At 41.0% G+C, this 17,380-nt stretch overlaps 1 protein-coding gene across 1 annotated transcript in view; it reads left to right on the forward strand.

Annotated features, from left to right (window-relative positions):
• The window catches only part of LOC129150246 (calcium-activated chloride channel regulator 4-like), a 50,996-nt gene that overhangs the window by 12,458 nt on the left and 21,158 nt on the right, over positions 1-17,380 (forward strand). Inside the window, exons 4-8 of the mRNA XM_054720976.1 lie at positions 632-740; positions 3,835-4,012; positions 4,345-4,563; positions 6,479-6,703; positions 13,116-13,293. Of these exons, the coding sequence (XP_054576951.1) occupies positions 632-740; positions 3,835-4,012; positions 4,345-4,563; positions 6,479-6,703; positions 13,116-13,293 (909 nt within the window). The remainder of the gene's footprint in view (positions 1-631; positions 741-3,834; positions 4,013-4,344; positions 4,564-6,478; positions 6,704-13,115; positions 13,294-17,380) is intronic.

Below are 17,380 nucleotides of genomic sequence, written 5' to 3' on the forward strand. Positions count from 1 at the left end.
TCTAAGTCTATTCTAGTAAAGGAATACATCTTACTCATTTTATATTTATTTTTATAGTATAGTGTTGAAAAAATAATTAATAATACTTAATTTCATATAATAAAATAATCACTTCATTTAGTTAGCCCCATTATATATAATCTATAGCTGTGTTTTCAATCTTTATTTTTTCATTATCAAATCCCTAAGGAACATTTGTAGACATTTTTAAACATTTAATTGTGCCCTCATGAAATTTTAGTACTGCAAAGTTTACATATCTGTTTATGTTGTTAGTAGGAGTGAACTTTGTAGAACCAAAAAACCATTGTAATATGTAAGACATTTTGTTTCCCACCCCCATTAACCAAAACCTAAAGCCTAGTCTATTCTGTCCATAGCATATACATACATACACAAAAAAATGTTTCATTGATTTAACGTTGTAGAATAAAAAGATAATATACTATATACCATATTATAATTCAATATAATGTTATATGCTTTTTTACAAACAAAAATATAAATATTGACAGTTATTTAAAACTTAAGTATAATTATTTTTTATTTAAAAAAACCATTGCTTAAAATATTTAAAGGGCAAATTTTGTCACTTGAATTATGATCATATATTCGAAATATTTTCCCACAGGTAGACTACTTGTCCATGAATGGGCCCATCTCCGCTGGGGAGTGTTTGATGAGTACAATGACAATGAACCTTTCTACAGTGCTTCCTCTAAAAGAATTGAAGCAACAAGGCATGATCATTTACATTTTCTTCAATTGCTTCAGGCTGTAACTTCCTGTTTTCCTTAGTTTGATTTATATTTCTTTGAAATGCCAATCATTCCTTTGTCCCAATGCAGATAATAGACACTATAACATGAAAACAGTGTCCTTTTTAAAAAAGAAAATGTACCTCAAAGTGGCTGGTTTCCCATTTAAAATACACATAACTTCAAGAACATTCGGAAGCCAAGTTGACATATTTTTATACCTCTCCACCATGGCCACCAGAACTCATTTACATTGAAGTTGGGCTCTGTGTAAAGGGTTGTACTATATGTTGGGTGGTCAAAACAAGAATGGGAAAATGGTTAATAAATATTAGTAACTTTAGGCTGAGTAAAAAATCAATCAGCTTCAAGGAACCATAACAGAAATTTCCCGAGATTTATAAAATTCACTTAAAAAATACCAATCTAACATCACAGTTAATAACAGACAATCCTCTTGGTTCTGAGGTCAAGAGTGCAGAATGAGTGGAGGAAATCTATCTAAAATTGTCTGCCATCAGTTTACTCAATCTTAAATGCCCTGCTGGGGCTTGGGACTTACAAAAAATGTATAAACTCTAAGATATATTATTTCAGTGAAAGCCCTTTATCAGCCATAGCACCACTTTCAGGACACATATTTTAGAGAATATTACATTGACTACTTTTGTTTACATTATATTCCCCCTAAATGTCTAGTTTATACTGTGCAAAATTCATCATGATTGTTAATAGAGATAACATCATTATATTCACTGAGTTTTGAGGCAATAGTAGCATACATATATGTAGGATACTCCCTAAATTACTGAATGAAAGCTAGTCATTGTTTCTTAAATATGAACTGGAAACACACTGAATAGATGGGATATATCCACATGCCTGCATGTTTGTTATAATCACTGACATTTGTGGCCAATTCCATGCAACAAAATATATGTCTAAAATGCCTCCACCATTCTTTACTGTCCTAGGCAATACTTCGGTCTTTCCTTCAGGCCACATTTCACTTTGGATAAAAATGCTCCTTGAATAATCAAAATACTTATAGTTATGCCACATCCCATTGTTTCAGAGGTAACTTTTTTGAACAAAAAAAGTCTATAAAGAACTTCAGGCTAAGGTGGAACCAAGAGTAAATGGTTTCACAAGTTATCTTGCCCAGATGCCTACAATGCATTTACTTCCATAAGGCTACCAGGAGAGATGTTGGGAAAAGGGGAGCCTAGAGTCATTAGTGTTAACAGGTCAGCAGCAACTTTTTAATCTCAGCAGATAGCTCAGCCATTGCATATACAGGCAGTCCTCGGGTTACCTCAGACTCGACATACGTTGTTTCGTGGTTACATCACAATCTCCTATCCTACCTAATAAAAGAGTAATATGCAAATTAACCATCACTCCGCGACAAAAATGGTGGCACCCAGTCCTCTTAGCCCTGCCGGAGTCCCCAAGTCCGCCCAGCAGCAGCGGCAGTCCAGGGTGTCCGGCTGGGAGGCGCCAGCGCCCGGCGCAATCCCCGGCCAGCAGCAGTAGCTTGGGCTGGGGTCTCAGACCTACAGGGCCTTGCACCCAAGCCACACAATCCCCCGGCCGTGGCGGCAGCTTGGGCTGAGGTATCAGGCAGGCAGGGCCGAGCACTAAAGCCGCGCGATCCCCCAGCCCCAGCAGCAGCTTGGGCTGGGGTCTCAGACCGGCAGGGCCTCGCCCCCAAGCTGCAAGATCCCCTGACCGAGGTGGCTGACTGGGCTTGGGTCTCATGCCTGCAGGGCTGTGCACCCCCACCATGAGATCTTCAGGCGAGTGGAGGCAGCCTGGGCTGGGGCTGTGCACCCCCACCACGCTATCCCTGGCTAGGCTGAGATGGCAGCCTGGGCTGGGGTCTCAGCCTGGCCAGGGCACAATCCACTTCCAGCGGTGGCAGCCTGGGGTCTCAACCATTGATTCACACCAGCCAGGCAGATATGGAGGAATCTTAAATGTTTCTTTTTTTATAATATATATTTTATTGATTTTTTACAGAGAGGAAGGGAAAGGGATAGAGAGCTAGAAACATCAATGAGAGAGAAACATCGATCAGCTGCCTCCTGCACACTCCCTACTGGGTATGTGCCCCCGACCAAAGTACATGCCCTTGACCAGAATCGAACTTGGGACCCTTGAGTCTGCAGGCCAATGCTCCATCCACTGAGCCAAACCAGTTAGGACTGTCCAATATGCTAAAGAAAAAACCCTATCTAGTAAAGAGGGAATATGCAAGGGAGAACATTTGGGGGTGACCGGGATGTCAGGGGAGGCAGTTGGGGATGATCGGGCTGGCAGGGGAGCATTTAGGCGTCGATCAGGCTGGCAGGGGAGTGTTAGGGGGTGATCAGGCTGGCAGGCAGAGTGGTAAGGGGAAATCAGGAAGGCAGGCAGGTGAGTAGTTGGGAGCCAGCAGTCCTAGATTGTGAAAGAGATGTCCGACTGCCTGTTTAGTCTCGATCCCGTGGATCGGGACGAAACAGGCAGTCGGACATCCACCAAGGGGTCCCAGATTGGAGAGGGTGCAGGTTGGGCTGAGGGATACCCGCCCCCCTGTGCACGAATTTTGTGCACCGGGCCTCTAGTTTATTTATAAAAAAAAAAAAAAAGTTCCATCATTTCGACGTATGTACGTATGTGCTTTATGTTTTTTTATTATTTACTGTATTTACCACAAGTAAAGGTCAGGAATTGTTATCTTTCCTTAAAAATTTTTTTTACTGTGTCACTTCATTACTGCTGTGTATGTGCTCCATGTGAGTGACGTAGGTGCTTATGTAGGTGGGTCCCGACTTACGGAGAAAATCACTTTACATCGCGCCATAGGAACGGATCTCCGATGTAACCCGGGGACCTACTGTACTGGGGATACCACTTAAAATTTTCCTCTGAAATTTCTGGGAGAAATGCTCTGGTAGAAATCCTTAAACTTTACTGACAAGTAAGAATAAAAACCTTGATATAAGGATCATTGTGAAAAGAAACGCTTAAGATTTTTAAAAAATTGTTACTGGTTAGGTTGCCTCAAAGACTAACTGTCACTTATTTTCAGGTGTTCCACAGGTATTACTGGTAGGAATAGAGTTCCTAAATGTCAAGGAAATAGCTGTGTATTTGATAAATGTAAAATTGATCCTAAGACAAAACTATATGAAAAAAATTGTCAATTTTTCCCTGAAAAAGATCAAATTGAAGAGATATCCATAATGTTTATGCAAGGTATTACTTCTGTAAGTATGTTCATTATTTCTTCATATAGTATATTTATAATCAAAGGACATGTTATCATGTTTATAAAATATCTGTGCAGGTGACCTGAGGGATTAAATGTATTAATATAGAGTTCTTTGAACATTGACTGGCACATAGTAAGCACTCAACTAGTGTTATTTATTATTACTACCATTGAAAATCCACCTTAGTATTCTATGATTCCTCAATGAATCAAATTTCATTAAACAAAATGCCTATTTGCATAGTAGGTTTTTTATTTTTATCAAATGTTTAGTTGAATGTTTAAATGCATCATATATAACACCTTTTCATCTTATTAACCTTTTAGGTTGTTAAATTCTGTAATGAAGGAAACCATAATAGAGAAGCTCCAAGTCTACAAAACAAAATGTGCGAATCCAGAAGCACATGGGAGGTGATCAGCAACTCTGAGGATTTTAAAAACACCACACCTATGGTGGAATCACCCCCGTCACCTGTCTTTTCATTGCTGAGGATCAGAGATAGAATCGTGTGCTTAGTTCTTGATAAATCTGGAAGCATGGCGGTATGTTCATGGGCCCATTTTTCCTAGATAGAGTGACCAGTGGATGATTGAATGCCTAAGAACACTCTGAACACTACCTGGCTTCTTCTGAATTGCATGGTGGGATAAGTCCCATCATGTCCTATGATTACGACCTCAGATGGGCAGTGAATATTGTAATGAAAGCAGGATGACAATACAGTTGAAAAGACTTAACATAAAAGACTCTTTCTTTTTTCCATAAAATGGAGGGTTTACTGAGGAGAACTTTTAGGCCCATTAGTAAAGATTTAGTTAGAAGATCAGAAGGAGAGATTGAAATATAGAAATATTTTCTTACCCGCCTCCTTTATCTACTGGAAATACTTGACAGACATGAGGATACAGTGGATTGCTGAACTCCATTCAGAGTTAATCTTATTTATCATCTATATAAGTGATTCTTTATGATCAAAGATACAAACATAAAGCATCACCATAAGGAAGCTATGTCAGATTCAGCCACTTATTCCTTCTATCACTTAGTAAACGGTAGGCATTGTGCTAGGCTCTAGGAATAAAGACCCATATATATCCTTGAAAGTTCCACAGAGAAAACTTTCCCTTCCCCATTACCACATTAACTCACACTCCTCCTTCAAAATTTGGTTATAGGCGCCCACAGCCTGCAGGAGATGGACTGGTCTTCCAGGCTGGGCTAAAGGCCCTTCTGCTGGTTTCCCACAATAAACTGTGCAAACCTCTATATATTATATTGAAATTACACATTTCTCCCCCACTAGACGAGGAGCTCCTCTAGCACTTGGAACTGTATCCTCTAGAAACCATGTCCTCTAGTACTTGAAACCATTTCTTATTCATCTTCATCTCCCTTTTGTCTAGAACAGGGTTTATCACATATAAATAAATAGGTGCTCAATAAATAATGATTGAAATGAATGGACTATTAAAGAGCAGGCATAATGTGATAAGGCATCCAGAAGAATGGCACATTTGAGACAGGACTGAGCATACTGAAGATAAAAAAGAATGTATTCAACAAATGGGGGATTGTGTGGTTATGGAAAGGGCAGAGAATCATCCACATTAGCACCGGGTTTCAGAAAGAGCATCAGTGCTAGACACCAGCACATAGAAGTGTTCTAGGAGGTGTCATTGGAAAGGGATGACAGAGCCTGGTTTAAAGGTAAAGCAAAGTGGCAAAGAGAGCCCTCAAAGATGGGGCTGAAGAAGTCTCTCACTGTGACTTGGATCTAGGGAGTTTAGAAGGAAATTTGGGCATGTGTTAAGGGGAGGTACTACAGATAAGTTGGTGTTGAGGGATTGGAAAAGGCAAATGTATGAAGAGATTTACTTCCTGGGCATTCACCTAGGTAAGAGGGATATGAGTCTTAATGGGTTACCACAGAACCAATGCCAATTAATCTATTGGTGGAGAAATGTTGGGGAGAGGTTAGGAGCAGAAGTAGGAACAGAGCCTCTCAGAAATTTGCTGCAACTCAAGAAACTTTGAGTTGTCTAGTCTCCAGTGGGTAGGGAGATTTCAGTCTCTAGTTGGAGTCCATGACAGTCTGGTTTGATATTGTGGGACATGGGGAGTGGTTTCATCTTGACAACACCCCAGGAATAATTAGGAAGTCTCTAAGATGTGCGTCATCCCCCCTCAATTCCAACCCAAACCCCTGAACCTGCACCTGTAATTTAGGTGCTAAGCAGCCAAGAATCACTTCTAGTTAAAAGCCTGTGTTCCTTACCATATGTTCCATAATACATGTAACTGTGTTTTTAAATTGTATCAATTAAAAAATTGCTTTCTTTAATGATACCAATTACTAATAGAAAATTTTTAATAAATTCTGTTTACTCATTTTATGTAATCTACTATTATTTTCCAGTCAAAACCAATTGGTTGTTTTTCTTGTCCTTTTTCATTCAGGGTGAACGCCTAAATCGAATGAATCAAGCAGCAAAATATTTCCTGCTGCAAGCTATTGAAAATGGAACCTGGGTGGGAATGGTGCACTTTGATAGTGTTGCCTACATTAAAAATGAGCTAATCCAAATAATAAGCACCAACGAAAGAAATATGCTCTTGAACAGCTTGCCTACAGCAGCTAGCGGGGGAACTTCCATCTGCGCTGGAATTGATGCAGCATTTCAGGTGAAAATCATACTGCATAAATAGTTTGTTTTTTATCATTAGAACATTTTTCTATTAGTGCTACTGCATATAGTTACTAATTTTAATATAACTAATTCTAAGAAATACAGAAATAAGAACTTTAAAAATTCACTTGATTTTTTAAATGAGTCAGTGAATCAATGAATAAACTGATGGATAAATCCTATCTAATAAAAGAGCAATATGCAAATTGACCATCACTCCAACACAAGATGGCTGCCCCAATGTGGACACAAGATGGTCACCACAAGATGGCCAGCAGAAGAGGGCAGTTGAGGGCAATCAGCCCTGCAGGGGAGGACAGTTGGGGGGACCCAGGCCTGCAGGGGAGGGCATTTAGGGGCAACCAGGCTGGCAGGAGAAGACAGTTGGGGGCGACCAGGCCTGCAGGGGAGGGCAGTTGGGGGGACCAGACCTGCAGGGAAGGGCAGTTGAGAGGGATAAGGCCTGCAGGGGAGGGCAAGTGGGGGTGACCAGGCCTGCAGGGGAGGGCAGGTGGGGGCAACCAGGCCTGCAGGGGAGGGCAGTTGGTGGGGGACTAGGCCTGCAGGAGAGGGCAGTTGGGAGGGACAAGGCCTGCAGGGGAGGGCAGTTTGGGTGGACCAGGCCTGCAGGGGAGGGCAGGTGGGGGAGACCAGGCCAACAGGGGAGGGCAGTTAGGGGCAATCGGGCCAGCAGGGGAGCAGTTATGCGTTGATCAGGCTGGCAGGGGAGTGGTTAGTGGGTGATCAGGCTGGCAGGCAGAAGCGGTTAGGAGCAATCAGGCAGATAGGCAGGTGAGCGGTTGGGAGCCAGCAGTCCTGGATTGTGAGAGGGATGTCCGGTGGGATCAGGCCTAAACGGGCAGTCAGACATCCCTTGAGGGGTCCCAGATTGGAGAGGGTGCAGGCTGGGCTGAGGGACCCCCCCCCATGTACAAATTTCATGCACTGGCCTCTAGTATATTAATATAAGAATGCCACTAGAATATAAGTCCAATAAAGTCAGGAACTTTATGGTTTGTTTACATATTCTTTTACCTTGCAATAGTCAGTGCTCAATAAATGTTAGTTAAATAAATGAGTGACTGAGCATCAAAAGTCATCAACTTTTATGGCAATGAAACAAGTTAAATGGTGTGATTCCACTTTGGGTCAATCCTTGTTTCAGTCTCTATGACATTCAGATAAACTGATGTTTACTTACGAAGCAGATGTAGCAAGGACTGTTAGTCATAGGGTAAGGAATACTGGTGAAAACATGAGTTTTGACATCAAAGTACTGACTGCTATTTACCAGTATTGTGGTCTTAGGCAACATTTTCAGTATTTTTGGACTCTCAATGCCTTATCTATAAAACATAGGCAAATAAGAATGTCTACTTCATAGAATTATCATGAGAATGAAATGAAATATTTACATACATACGACAATATTCGAAATATTACATAGTAAATATATAATTTACTACTATTATTGTAAACCTTATTTTCTTCCAAATTGTATCCTGAGCTTATAATTAATATCAAATGTGTCACTTTCCTGCTTAGAAATCTACATGCTTCCCTCACAGTCTATAAAATTATATCTGAATTCCTCAGCCTGATGCTATTCAAAATGTCTATCACTCCCTCAGTAAAACTGCTCTAATCTCTTTCTCCAGCCTGTAATTCTCAATTCTCCTTTCTGATGCTCTATGCTTTAACCCAGTGGTTCCCAACCTTTTTCTGGCCATGCCCCACCTAAGCATCTCTAAAAATCCCGATGCCCACCTTGTGACATATAATTCTTATTCTTCAAAAAGTGAACTCATATTCACATGGAGGAAGCTTAAAGGGCCATTAACTTGGTCTAAACAAGCTTCCAAAGAATATGGCATTCATGAAAGAGAAAAATAAAAGAACAAACGGACAGTTGAAGTACTGAGGAAGAAATGACTAAGAAATTGTTAAAAAAATAATAATAATAGGAAGTGATATGAAAAAAATAGCAAATAAAGTTTCAAAACATATAATAGAGAACTGAAATGCATAAATATGTCACAATATATATTTATATACTGTATATGAGGCCCCTAGAATCCTATGCAAAAAACTTACTGTTAATAACTCATTCTCTAATTGACCCCCTTCAAAATCAAATTGTTCCCCTGTGGGGGCATGTGCCCCATGTTGGGAACCACATCTCTAACTCAGTTACTGCACACATTGTTCTCCAAGCCCACCATGCACTAACAGCCTCTGTTCCTTTGCCCAGGCAATTCCTCTACCTAAAATGTTTCCTTCTTTCCATTTTTGCACGTTAAGATTCTACCAATTCTTCAAAATCCTTGCTCCTTCATGTAGCATTTCCTGTTATTCCCGACCCTATTAAATCTCTCTCATTTATAATTTGCATGGCATTTTAGTGTAGCTTTCTAATATGAAGTCTTACTTAAAACTCTATCATTACTGGTTGTAACACTAAGCATGATTCTTCATCTCTATAGTCATCAATTACCTCATTAGTAATAAACTAGTGGCCCGGTGCATGAAATTCATGCACGGGGGCGGGGGTTGTTCCTCAGCCCAGCCTGCACCCTCTCCAATCTGGGACCCCTCGAAGGATGTCCTACTGCCAGTTTACAGGAATCAGGCCTAAACCAGCAGTCAGACATTCCTCTCACAATGTGGGACTGCTGGCTCCAGCTGCTCACCTGCCTGCCTGCCTGCCTGATTGCCCCTAACCACTCTGCCTGGTGGCCTGCTCGCCCCCAACTGCCCCCTGCTGCCGGCCTGCTCGCTCCCAAATGCCCCCCTGCCAGCCAGCTCACCCCCAATTGCCCCCCCTGCTGGCATGTTCGCCCCCTCCTTCCCTCCCCACTGGCCTGCTCACCCCCAACTGCCCCCCTGCTGGCCTGCTCACTCCAAACTGCCCCCCCACTATCCTGATCACCTCCAACTGACCCCCACTGACAGCCTGCTCACCCCCAACTGGGCCTCCTGCTGGTCTGCTTACCCCCAACAGCCCCTGCCATCCCATCCTGGCCTGATCACCCCCAGAGACCCGAGGTCCCAGCCCCTCCTTTTTTTCTTTTTTTTAGCGCCTCCTTGAGTGGAGGCCAGGGCCGGCTGGAAGCAAGTATCTAGGATTTATTTATCTTCTATAATTGAAACTTTGTAGCCTTGAGTGGAGGCCAGGGCCGGCCAGGGTGGGTGGGAAGCTTGGCTTCCTCCATCACCAGGGGCAACCCAAGCCTCCTGCTTGCTCCAGCTCTGTGGCCGGCCGCCATCTTGGTTGGGTTAATTTGCATAGTTGCTCCTGATTGGCTGGTGGGTATGGCTTGTGGGCATAGCAGAGTAATGGTTAATTTGCATGTTTCTCTTTTATTAGTGTAGATATATATTTGTAATGAAGTAATAAATATATGTTTGTTCATGTTTTATTTTTTTAATACATTTTATTGATTTTTTACAGAGAGGAAGGGAGAGGTATAGAGAGCTAGAAACATCGATGAGAGAGAAACATCGATCAGCTGCCTCCTACACACCCCCTACTGGGGATGTGCCCGCAACCAAGGTACATGCCCTTGACCGGAATCGAACCCGGGACTCTTCAATCTGCAGGCCGATGCTCTATCCACTCAGCCAAACTGGTCAGGGCCATGTTTTAATTTATTTAAGATACTAGAGGCCTGGTGCACGACATTTGTCCCTCAGCCTGGCCTGCACCCTCTCGCAGGAAGTGGGCCTAAGCTGGCAGTCGGACATCCCCCAAGGGGTCCTTAGTGCTGCCATGGAGATGAGAGAGGCTCCCGCCACCGCTGCTGTGCTCACCAGCCGTGAACCTGGCTTCTGGCTGAGCAGTGCTTCCACAGGGGGCAGCTCCTGCATTGAGCATCTGCCCCCTGGTGGTCAGTGCACATCATAGTGACTGGTCATTCTGCCATTCGGTCAATTTGCATATTAGCCTTTTATTATATAGGATATTTATTATATTAAGTAGAGGGCAAACATATAATATATTATAATTTATTCAACATATATTTATGTAGCAAGCAAAGCTTCCATGTTCTTATGGCTCATGCAATTTCAGTGGGGAACCGATAGTATATAGGTAGATAAATGAATAAAAAAATAACTGTAGATTGTGAAAATAGTATTGTGAAGAAACCAAATAGGGTGATGTGACAGACTAACTGGGAAAGGAGGAGCAGTGCCTACTTTGGGTGAAGCGGCCATTGAGACTTTCTCTGAAGAGTAACATTTAAGCTATGACTTAAAGGATGAGAAAGCCATTGGTTCAGGCAGAAAGGAAAGTGCAAAGTCTCTTAAGAAAGAGGTGGAAAATAACTGGATTATTCTAAAAATTAATAGAGATAGTGGCACTGATGTTTGAGGGCGTATGAAATGTAGTTGGCAGGTAGATAATGGCTAGATTAAAAAGTAAGCTTTAAAAAGTAAGAAGTTTTATTTTACTTCAAGCATCACAAAAGGGTTTTAAGTATCAGAAATTGATCATTGCCCTAGCCGGTTTCACTCAATGGATAGAGCGTCGGCCTGCAGACTGAAGGATCCCAGGTTCGATTCTGGTCAAAGGCACATGCCTGGGTTGCAGCCTTGACCCCCAGTAGGGGCCTGCAGGAGGTGGCTGATCAATGATTCTCTCTCATCATTGATGTTTCTATTTCTCTCTCCCTCTGCCCCCCTCTCTGAAATCAATAAAAAAATGTTTAATTGGTCATCAATAATGATTTAGGAAAATGATTCTGGTTGCTCTGTATAAAATGAACTGTGGGGAGTAAGAGCAATAGTAGGGTAGGTCTAATGACAGATTGGAAGCTTGGACTTGGATTAAATTACAGATTATATGAAATACATTTAACACTTAGCAAATGTTCCAAAAAATGTAGCACTATAATATTGTGTTTTTTCTATTAACTATGGGACATATTAATTGTGTCTTCATCAATCATCTCTATATCTCCTTAGTTGCTCATCTATACCTCAATACATATTTTTTAAATTTAATTCCATTCTTTCCAGGAATGCAGGAATCATGTAGTTCCTGTTGAATCTCCAGCAGCCAGGACAGTGACTTACATATATTAAATGCGCAGTGAATAACTAATACAAGAAAGGGAGAAGTGAACAAGAGAAATCGATTTCATCTTTGGATATTCATTTTTCAATGAAATGTGTAGGGGGAAAGTGATGAGGATGCTATATAAATATTGTAAATGTATAAAAACATTTCCTATTTCTCAGTTTTGTTTTAGTGCATGTCAGAGCATATTTCCCCAAAAATGCTGTGTGTGTGTGTGTGTGTGTGTGTGTGTGTGTGTGTGTGTGTGTGTGTGTGATTATTTGCCTTAACCTTTTGCACTCGGATGTTGAGTGTGACTCGACACGGTTAGCATTAGAATAAAGGAATCGAGAAAAAAGCAAGCGAGTGCAAAGGGTTAAAACATGCAAAAATTTAAACAAGGATTTTCATATTGTTCCCTGACCCCAAGTTTATTAGGGATTTCTACATTCCAATCTTTTCTGCAAATCTACTCACACCTCCATTCCAAGTCCATGAAAGCCACTGATAAATCAGTCATATTTATCTCTTGGCCTACACTCAGTTTCTCAAAATGGTACACCGAGAAGCCACTGCCAATTAAATGTGTCAGAGAAGATGAAATGTAGTTGCTATCCTGTGACAAATTCTTTTTATCCTTTTCTACAGGAGACTGGATTCAGAAATCTGAGTGTAAATTGATTGGCACTATAGGAAAAGGGTTCAAGCTACCAATAGAATTCCATCTCAATAAACATAATTCATGTATTCTCAGAGCAACATCGATATAGTTTTGTGCTTGTTAGAATTAGAAGTAAAATAAAAGTTATATAACAAGATCCCTAATCTTGACCTGCTTAGAACTTCCTATACTCTTTTTCTATAAGTATACTGAGGGTTCCCTAATTTGAAATCATAATGTGTGTTTTTTTTAATGTTGAATGGTTTCTTAATGCATTTAGCTGTCTATGCAACAGATTTTATACACTGAAGCCTTGTCAGAGGGAAGTCTAGTCAAAGAAAGAAGAGAAATATTTAATGCCACACTCTGCAATTATACTTTTGGTATCTGGTTGACCTGACTTCCCAGACTGAGATATCATTGATACTTAACCCAAGTATGATGTTTCAAAGCCCTACTCCCTCATAACTTCATTTGAGCAAACATTCCCTAAAGCAGACAGACAGAAAATAGAGTCATGTTGAAGTTACCTTGGGGTTTGCTGCTGCAGATCCTACAATTTTAAAACAGAAGCTTTCTATTCTTTTCTGGATACATTTTTGTTTTCTCTGTACACCTTTTCCTAATCTCCCATAAGTCTACTTGATTTAGGAACCTGTGGTAATTATGCTCTGATTATGTTTACAGGTAATAAGAAAAACATACTCCCAAATAGATGGATCTGAAATAGTGCTGCTGACTGATGGAGAGGATAGCTCTGCAAAAAATTGTCTTGTTAAAGTAAAAGAAAGCGGGGCCATTATTCACTTCATTGCTTTGGGACCATCTGCTGATAATGCAGTCATAGAGATGAGCAATGTAACAGGTAAAATATGACCTATATATTCTAGTCCTTTAAAGCAATGTGTAAGTGTAGAGACTGACAGCTCAACTTCTCATGAGTTCTGAAGGCACTGTGCCAAGAACTAGGGTCCAGAATTAAACCAGACCTGATCTCTGTGTTCAAGATGCTCAGAGTCCTGCTGGCTAGAGAGACAAATAAAACTACTAATCAGGTACATATTCAGATAACATTCCACCATAATAGGGGGAAATCTATTGAACTCAAGCACTGTGTGAGCTGAAGAAGCCATTAATTCTCCCAGGGTTGTATAAAATCTGAGAAAGAAGGCATGAGAGACAAAGTGACTCCTGAGCTGGGCCTTGAACAAGATGTTGAATTTCTCTGGCAAAAAAAAAAAAGGGTTAGAAAAGATGATCAGGTCATGAATAAAGAAATCATGTTGGGATGACAATGCAAGGCACATGGAGAGATAGTGAGAAATCCATGAGACGAGAGATTACTTTGGCTACAGGTGTAGGGGGGGAATGGGATTCACAGAGGCTCAGAATGAATAGATGTTAACAAATAAGTTTTTAGATAAACATTTACAATGGTAGCTGTTATCTTAGATACAGAGACAGTTGGTGAAAATGGACTACATGTGCCTTCTTAAATATAGTAGAGAACACATAATTTACAACTTTATGAATATCAATTATTATATATTGAGTTGGCTTCTATTGTTACCAAATACACACATGCTTTTTAAAAAATTCCTTATTGTTTAAAGTATTTCATATGTTTCCTTTCCCCCATTAACCACTCCCCGGCCGTTCCCACAGGCCAGCACATGCCCTCACCCCTCTACTGTCTGTGTCCATTGGTTAGGCTTATATGCATGCATACAAGTCCTTTGGTTGCTCTCTCCCTCCCTTACCCCCACCCCCGACTTCCCTCTGAGGTTTGAGGGTCTGTTCGATGCTTCTATGACTCTGGATCAACTTGTGTTCATCAGTTTATGTTGTTCATTACATTCCACAAATGAGTGAGATCATGTAATACTTATCTTTCTCCGACTGCTTTATTTCGCTTAGCATAATGCTCTCCAGGTCCATCCATGCTGCTGCAAATGGTAAAAGTTCCTTCTTTTTTACCACAGCATAGTAATCCATTGTATAGATATACCACAGGTTTTAAATCCACTCGTCTGCTGATGGGCACTTACCAGTAAATTGTGCTGCTATGAACATAGGGGTGCATATATCCTTCTGACTGGTGTTTCTGATTTCTTGGGAGATATTCCTGGAAGTAGAATTACTTGGTCAAATGGGAGTTTCATTTTTAGTTTTTTGAGGAAACTCCATACTCTTTTCCACAGTGGCTGCACCAGTCTGCATTCCCACCAGCAGTGCATGAGGGTTCCTTTTTCTCCGCATCCTCGCCAGCACCTGTTGTTTGTTGATTTGTTGAGGATAGCCATTCTGACAAGTGTGAGATTGTGCCTCATTTGTCGTTTTGATTTGCGTCTCTCAGATTATTAGTGACTTTGAGCATGTTTTCATATGTCTCTCGGCCTTCTGTATGTCCTCTTTTCAAAAGTGTCTATTTAGGTTCTTTGCCCATTTTTATTGGATTGTTTATCTTTCATTTGTTAAGTTGTATGAGTTCCCTATAAATTTTGGAGATTAAACCCTTATTGGAGATAATATTGGCAAACATGTTCTCCCATGCAGTGGGCTGTCTTGTTGTTTTGTTGATGGTTTCTTTTGCTGTGCAGAGGCTTTTTATTTTTATGTAGTCCAATTTGTTTATTTTCTCCTTAGTTTCCATTGTCCTAGGAGCTGTATCTGTAAAGATATTGCTACGACATATGTCTGCTATTTTGCTGCCTATGGATTCTTCTAAGATTTTTATGGTTTCCTGTCTTATGTTTAAGTCCTTTATCCATTATGGTGTAAGTTGGTGGTCTAGTTTCATTTTTTGCATGTGTCTGTCCAATTTTCCTAACACCATTTATTGAAGAAACTGTCTTCACTCCATTGTATGCTCTTGCCTCCTTTGTCAAATATTAATTCAGCATAATGTCTTGGGTTGAATTCTGGGTTCTCTGTTCTGTTCCATTGGTCTATATGTTTGTTCTTGTGCTGGTACCAGGAAGTTTTGAGCACTGTGGCTTTGTAATATAGCTTTATATCTGGTATTGTGATCCCTCCAACTTTGTTCTTCTTTCTCAGGATTAATGCGGCTATTGGGGTCTTTTTTTTATTCCATACTAGAGGCCGAGCGCATAATTGAAATTGCGCGCGAGGAGGCGCCCCGCCTCCTGCCCGCCATGCGAGGAGACACCCTCGGGCCGCCGCTGCAGGAGTCAGGCCAGACCATCCCCAAGGCAGCCGGGACCCGCGCCTGACTTCCACCCCAGGACCCCCCCCCCCCCGCCCCCCCTGCTATGTCCGCTCCGGGGCTGCCCGAGCTGCCGCACTGGATCAGGCAGGCCCCCTTCCTGTGTCCGCTGGGGCCGCTGGAGCTGCTGCACTGGATCGGGCAGGCCCCGTCTCTGTCTCTGACTCTGCTCCAGGCCTCACCTGTGCACACAACCTCCTCCTGTCCGGTAGTCCCATTATGGTGTCTTGGCTTAATTTACATATTACCCCTTTATATATTAAGATGAATTTTTGGCAAGTTTGTTCTAGGTCTGTGAAATATGCCATTGGTATTTTCATAGGGATTACATTAAACCTATAGATTGCTTTGGGTAGTATGGACATTTTAATGATGTTGATTCTACCAATCCATGAACATGGTATATTCTTCCATTTGTTTTTATCTTCCCCTATCTCTTTTTTCAACATCCTGTAGTTTTCTGAGTACAGGTCTTTTACCTCCTTAGTTAAGTTTATTCCTGGTATCTTAATTTTTTTGTTGCAATGGTAAATGAGGTGGGGGTTTTTTGTTTTGTTTTGTTTTGTTTTGTTTTGTTTTAGTTTCTCTTTCTGTGAGTTCATTATTGGTGTATAAAACAGCCATTGATTTCAGGGTACTAATTTTGTATCCTGCTACATTGCCAAATTCATTTATTAACTGTAGTAGTTTTTTAATGGAGTCTTTGGGGTTTTCTATGTACAAATCATGTCATCTGTGAATAATGACAGTTTTATTTCTTCCTTTCCAGTTTGGATGCCTTTTATTTCTTCTTTTTGTCTGATTGCTATGGCTAGCACTTCCAGTACTAGGTCAAACAGGAGTTTTGAAAGTGGGCATCCCTTCACCCTCACCATTCCTATTTGACATAGTACCAGAAGTATAACCATTGCGATCAGACAAGAAGAAGAAATAAAAGGCATCCAAATTGGAAAAGAAGTAAAACCCTAAAGACTCCATCAAAAAATTATTAGACTTAATAAATGAATTCGGCAATGTAGCAGGATACAAAATTAACACCAAGAAATCTATGGCATTTCTATACACCAATAGTGAACTTACAGAAAGAGAAACTAAAAAAGCAATCCCATCTACACAATGGAACACTATGCTGCAGTAAAAAAGAAGGAATTCTTACCATTTGCAACAGCATGGATGGAGCTGGAGAGCATTATGCTAAGCGAAATAAACCAGTCAGAGAAATATAAATATCACATGATCTCACTCATTTATGGAATATAATGAACAACATAAACTGATGAACAAAAACAGATCCAGAGACAGAGAAGCATCGAACAGACCATCAAACCTCAGAGGGAAGGTAGGGGAGTGTGGGGGTAAGGGGGAGAGATCAACCAAAGGACTTATATGCATGCATATAAGCCTAACCAATGGACACAGACACCAGGGGGGTGAGGGCATGAATGGGAGTGGGTGGGGGAGCAATGGGGGGATAAGGACACATATGCAATACCTTAATCAATAAAGAAAAAAATGGGGGGAAAAGAAAGTGGGCATTCCTGTCTTATTCCTGTGCTTAGGGGATATGGTTTTAGTTTTTGTCCATTGAGTGTGATGGTGGCTGTAGGTTTGTCATATAAGGCTTTTATTATGTTGAGGTATGATCCCTCTATTCCAACTTTGCTGAGTATTTTTATCAGGAATGGGTGTTGGATTTTGCCAAATGTTTTTTCTGCATCAATTGATA

Source organism: Eptesicus fuscus, chromosome 9 (genome assembly GCF_027574615.1).
Source record: "Eptesicus fuscus isolate TK198812 chromosome 9, DD_ASM_mEF_20220401, whole genome shotgun sequence".
Lineage (NCBI taxonomy): Eukaryota > Metazoa > Chordata > Mammalia > Chiroptera > Vespertilionidae > Eptesicus > Eptesicus fuscus.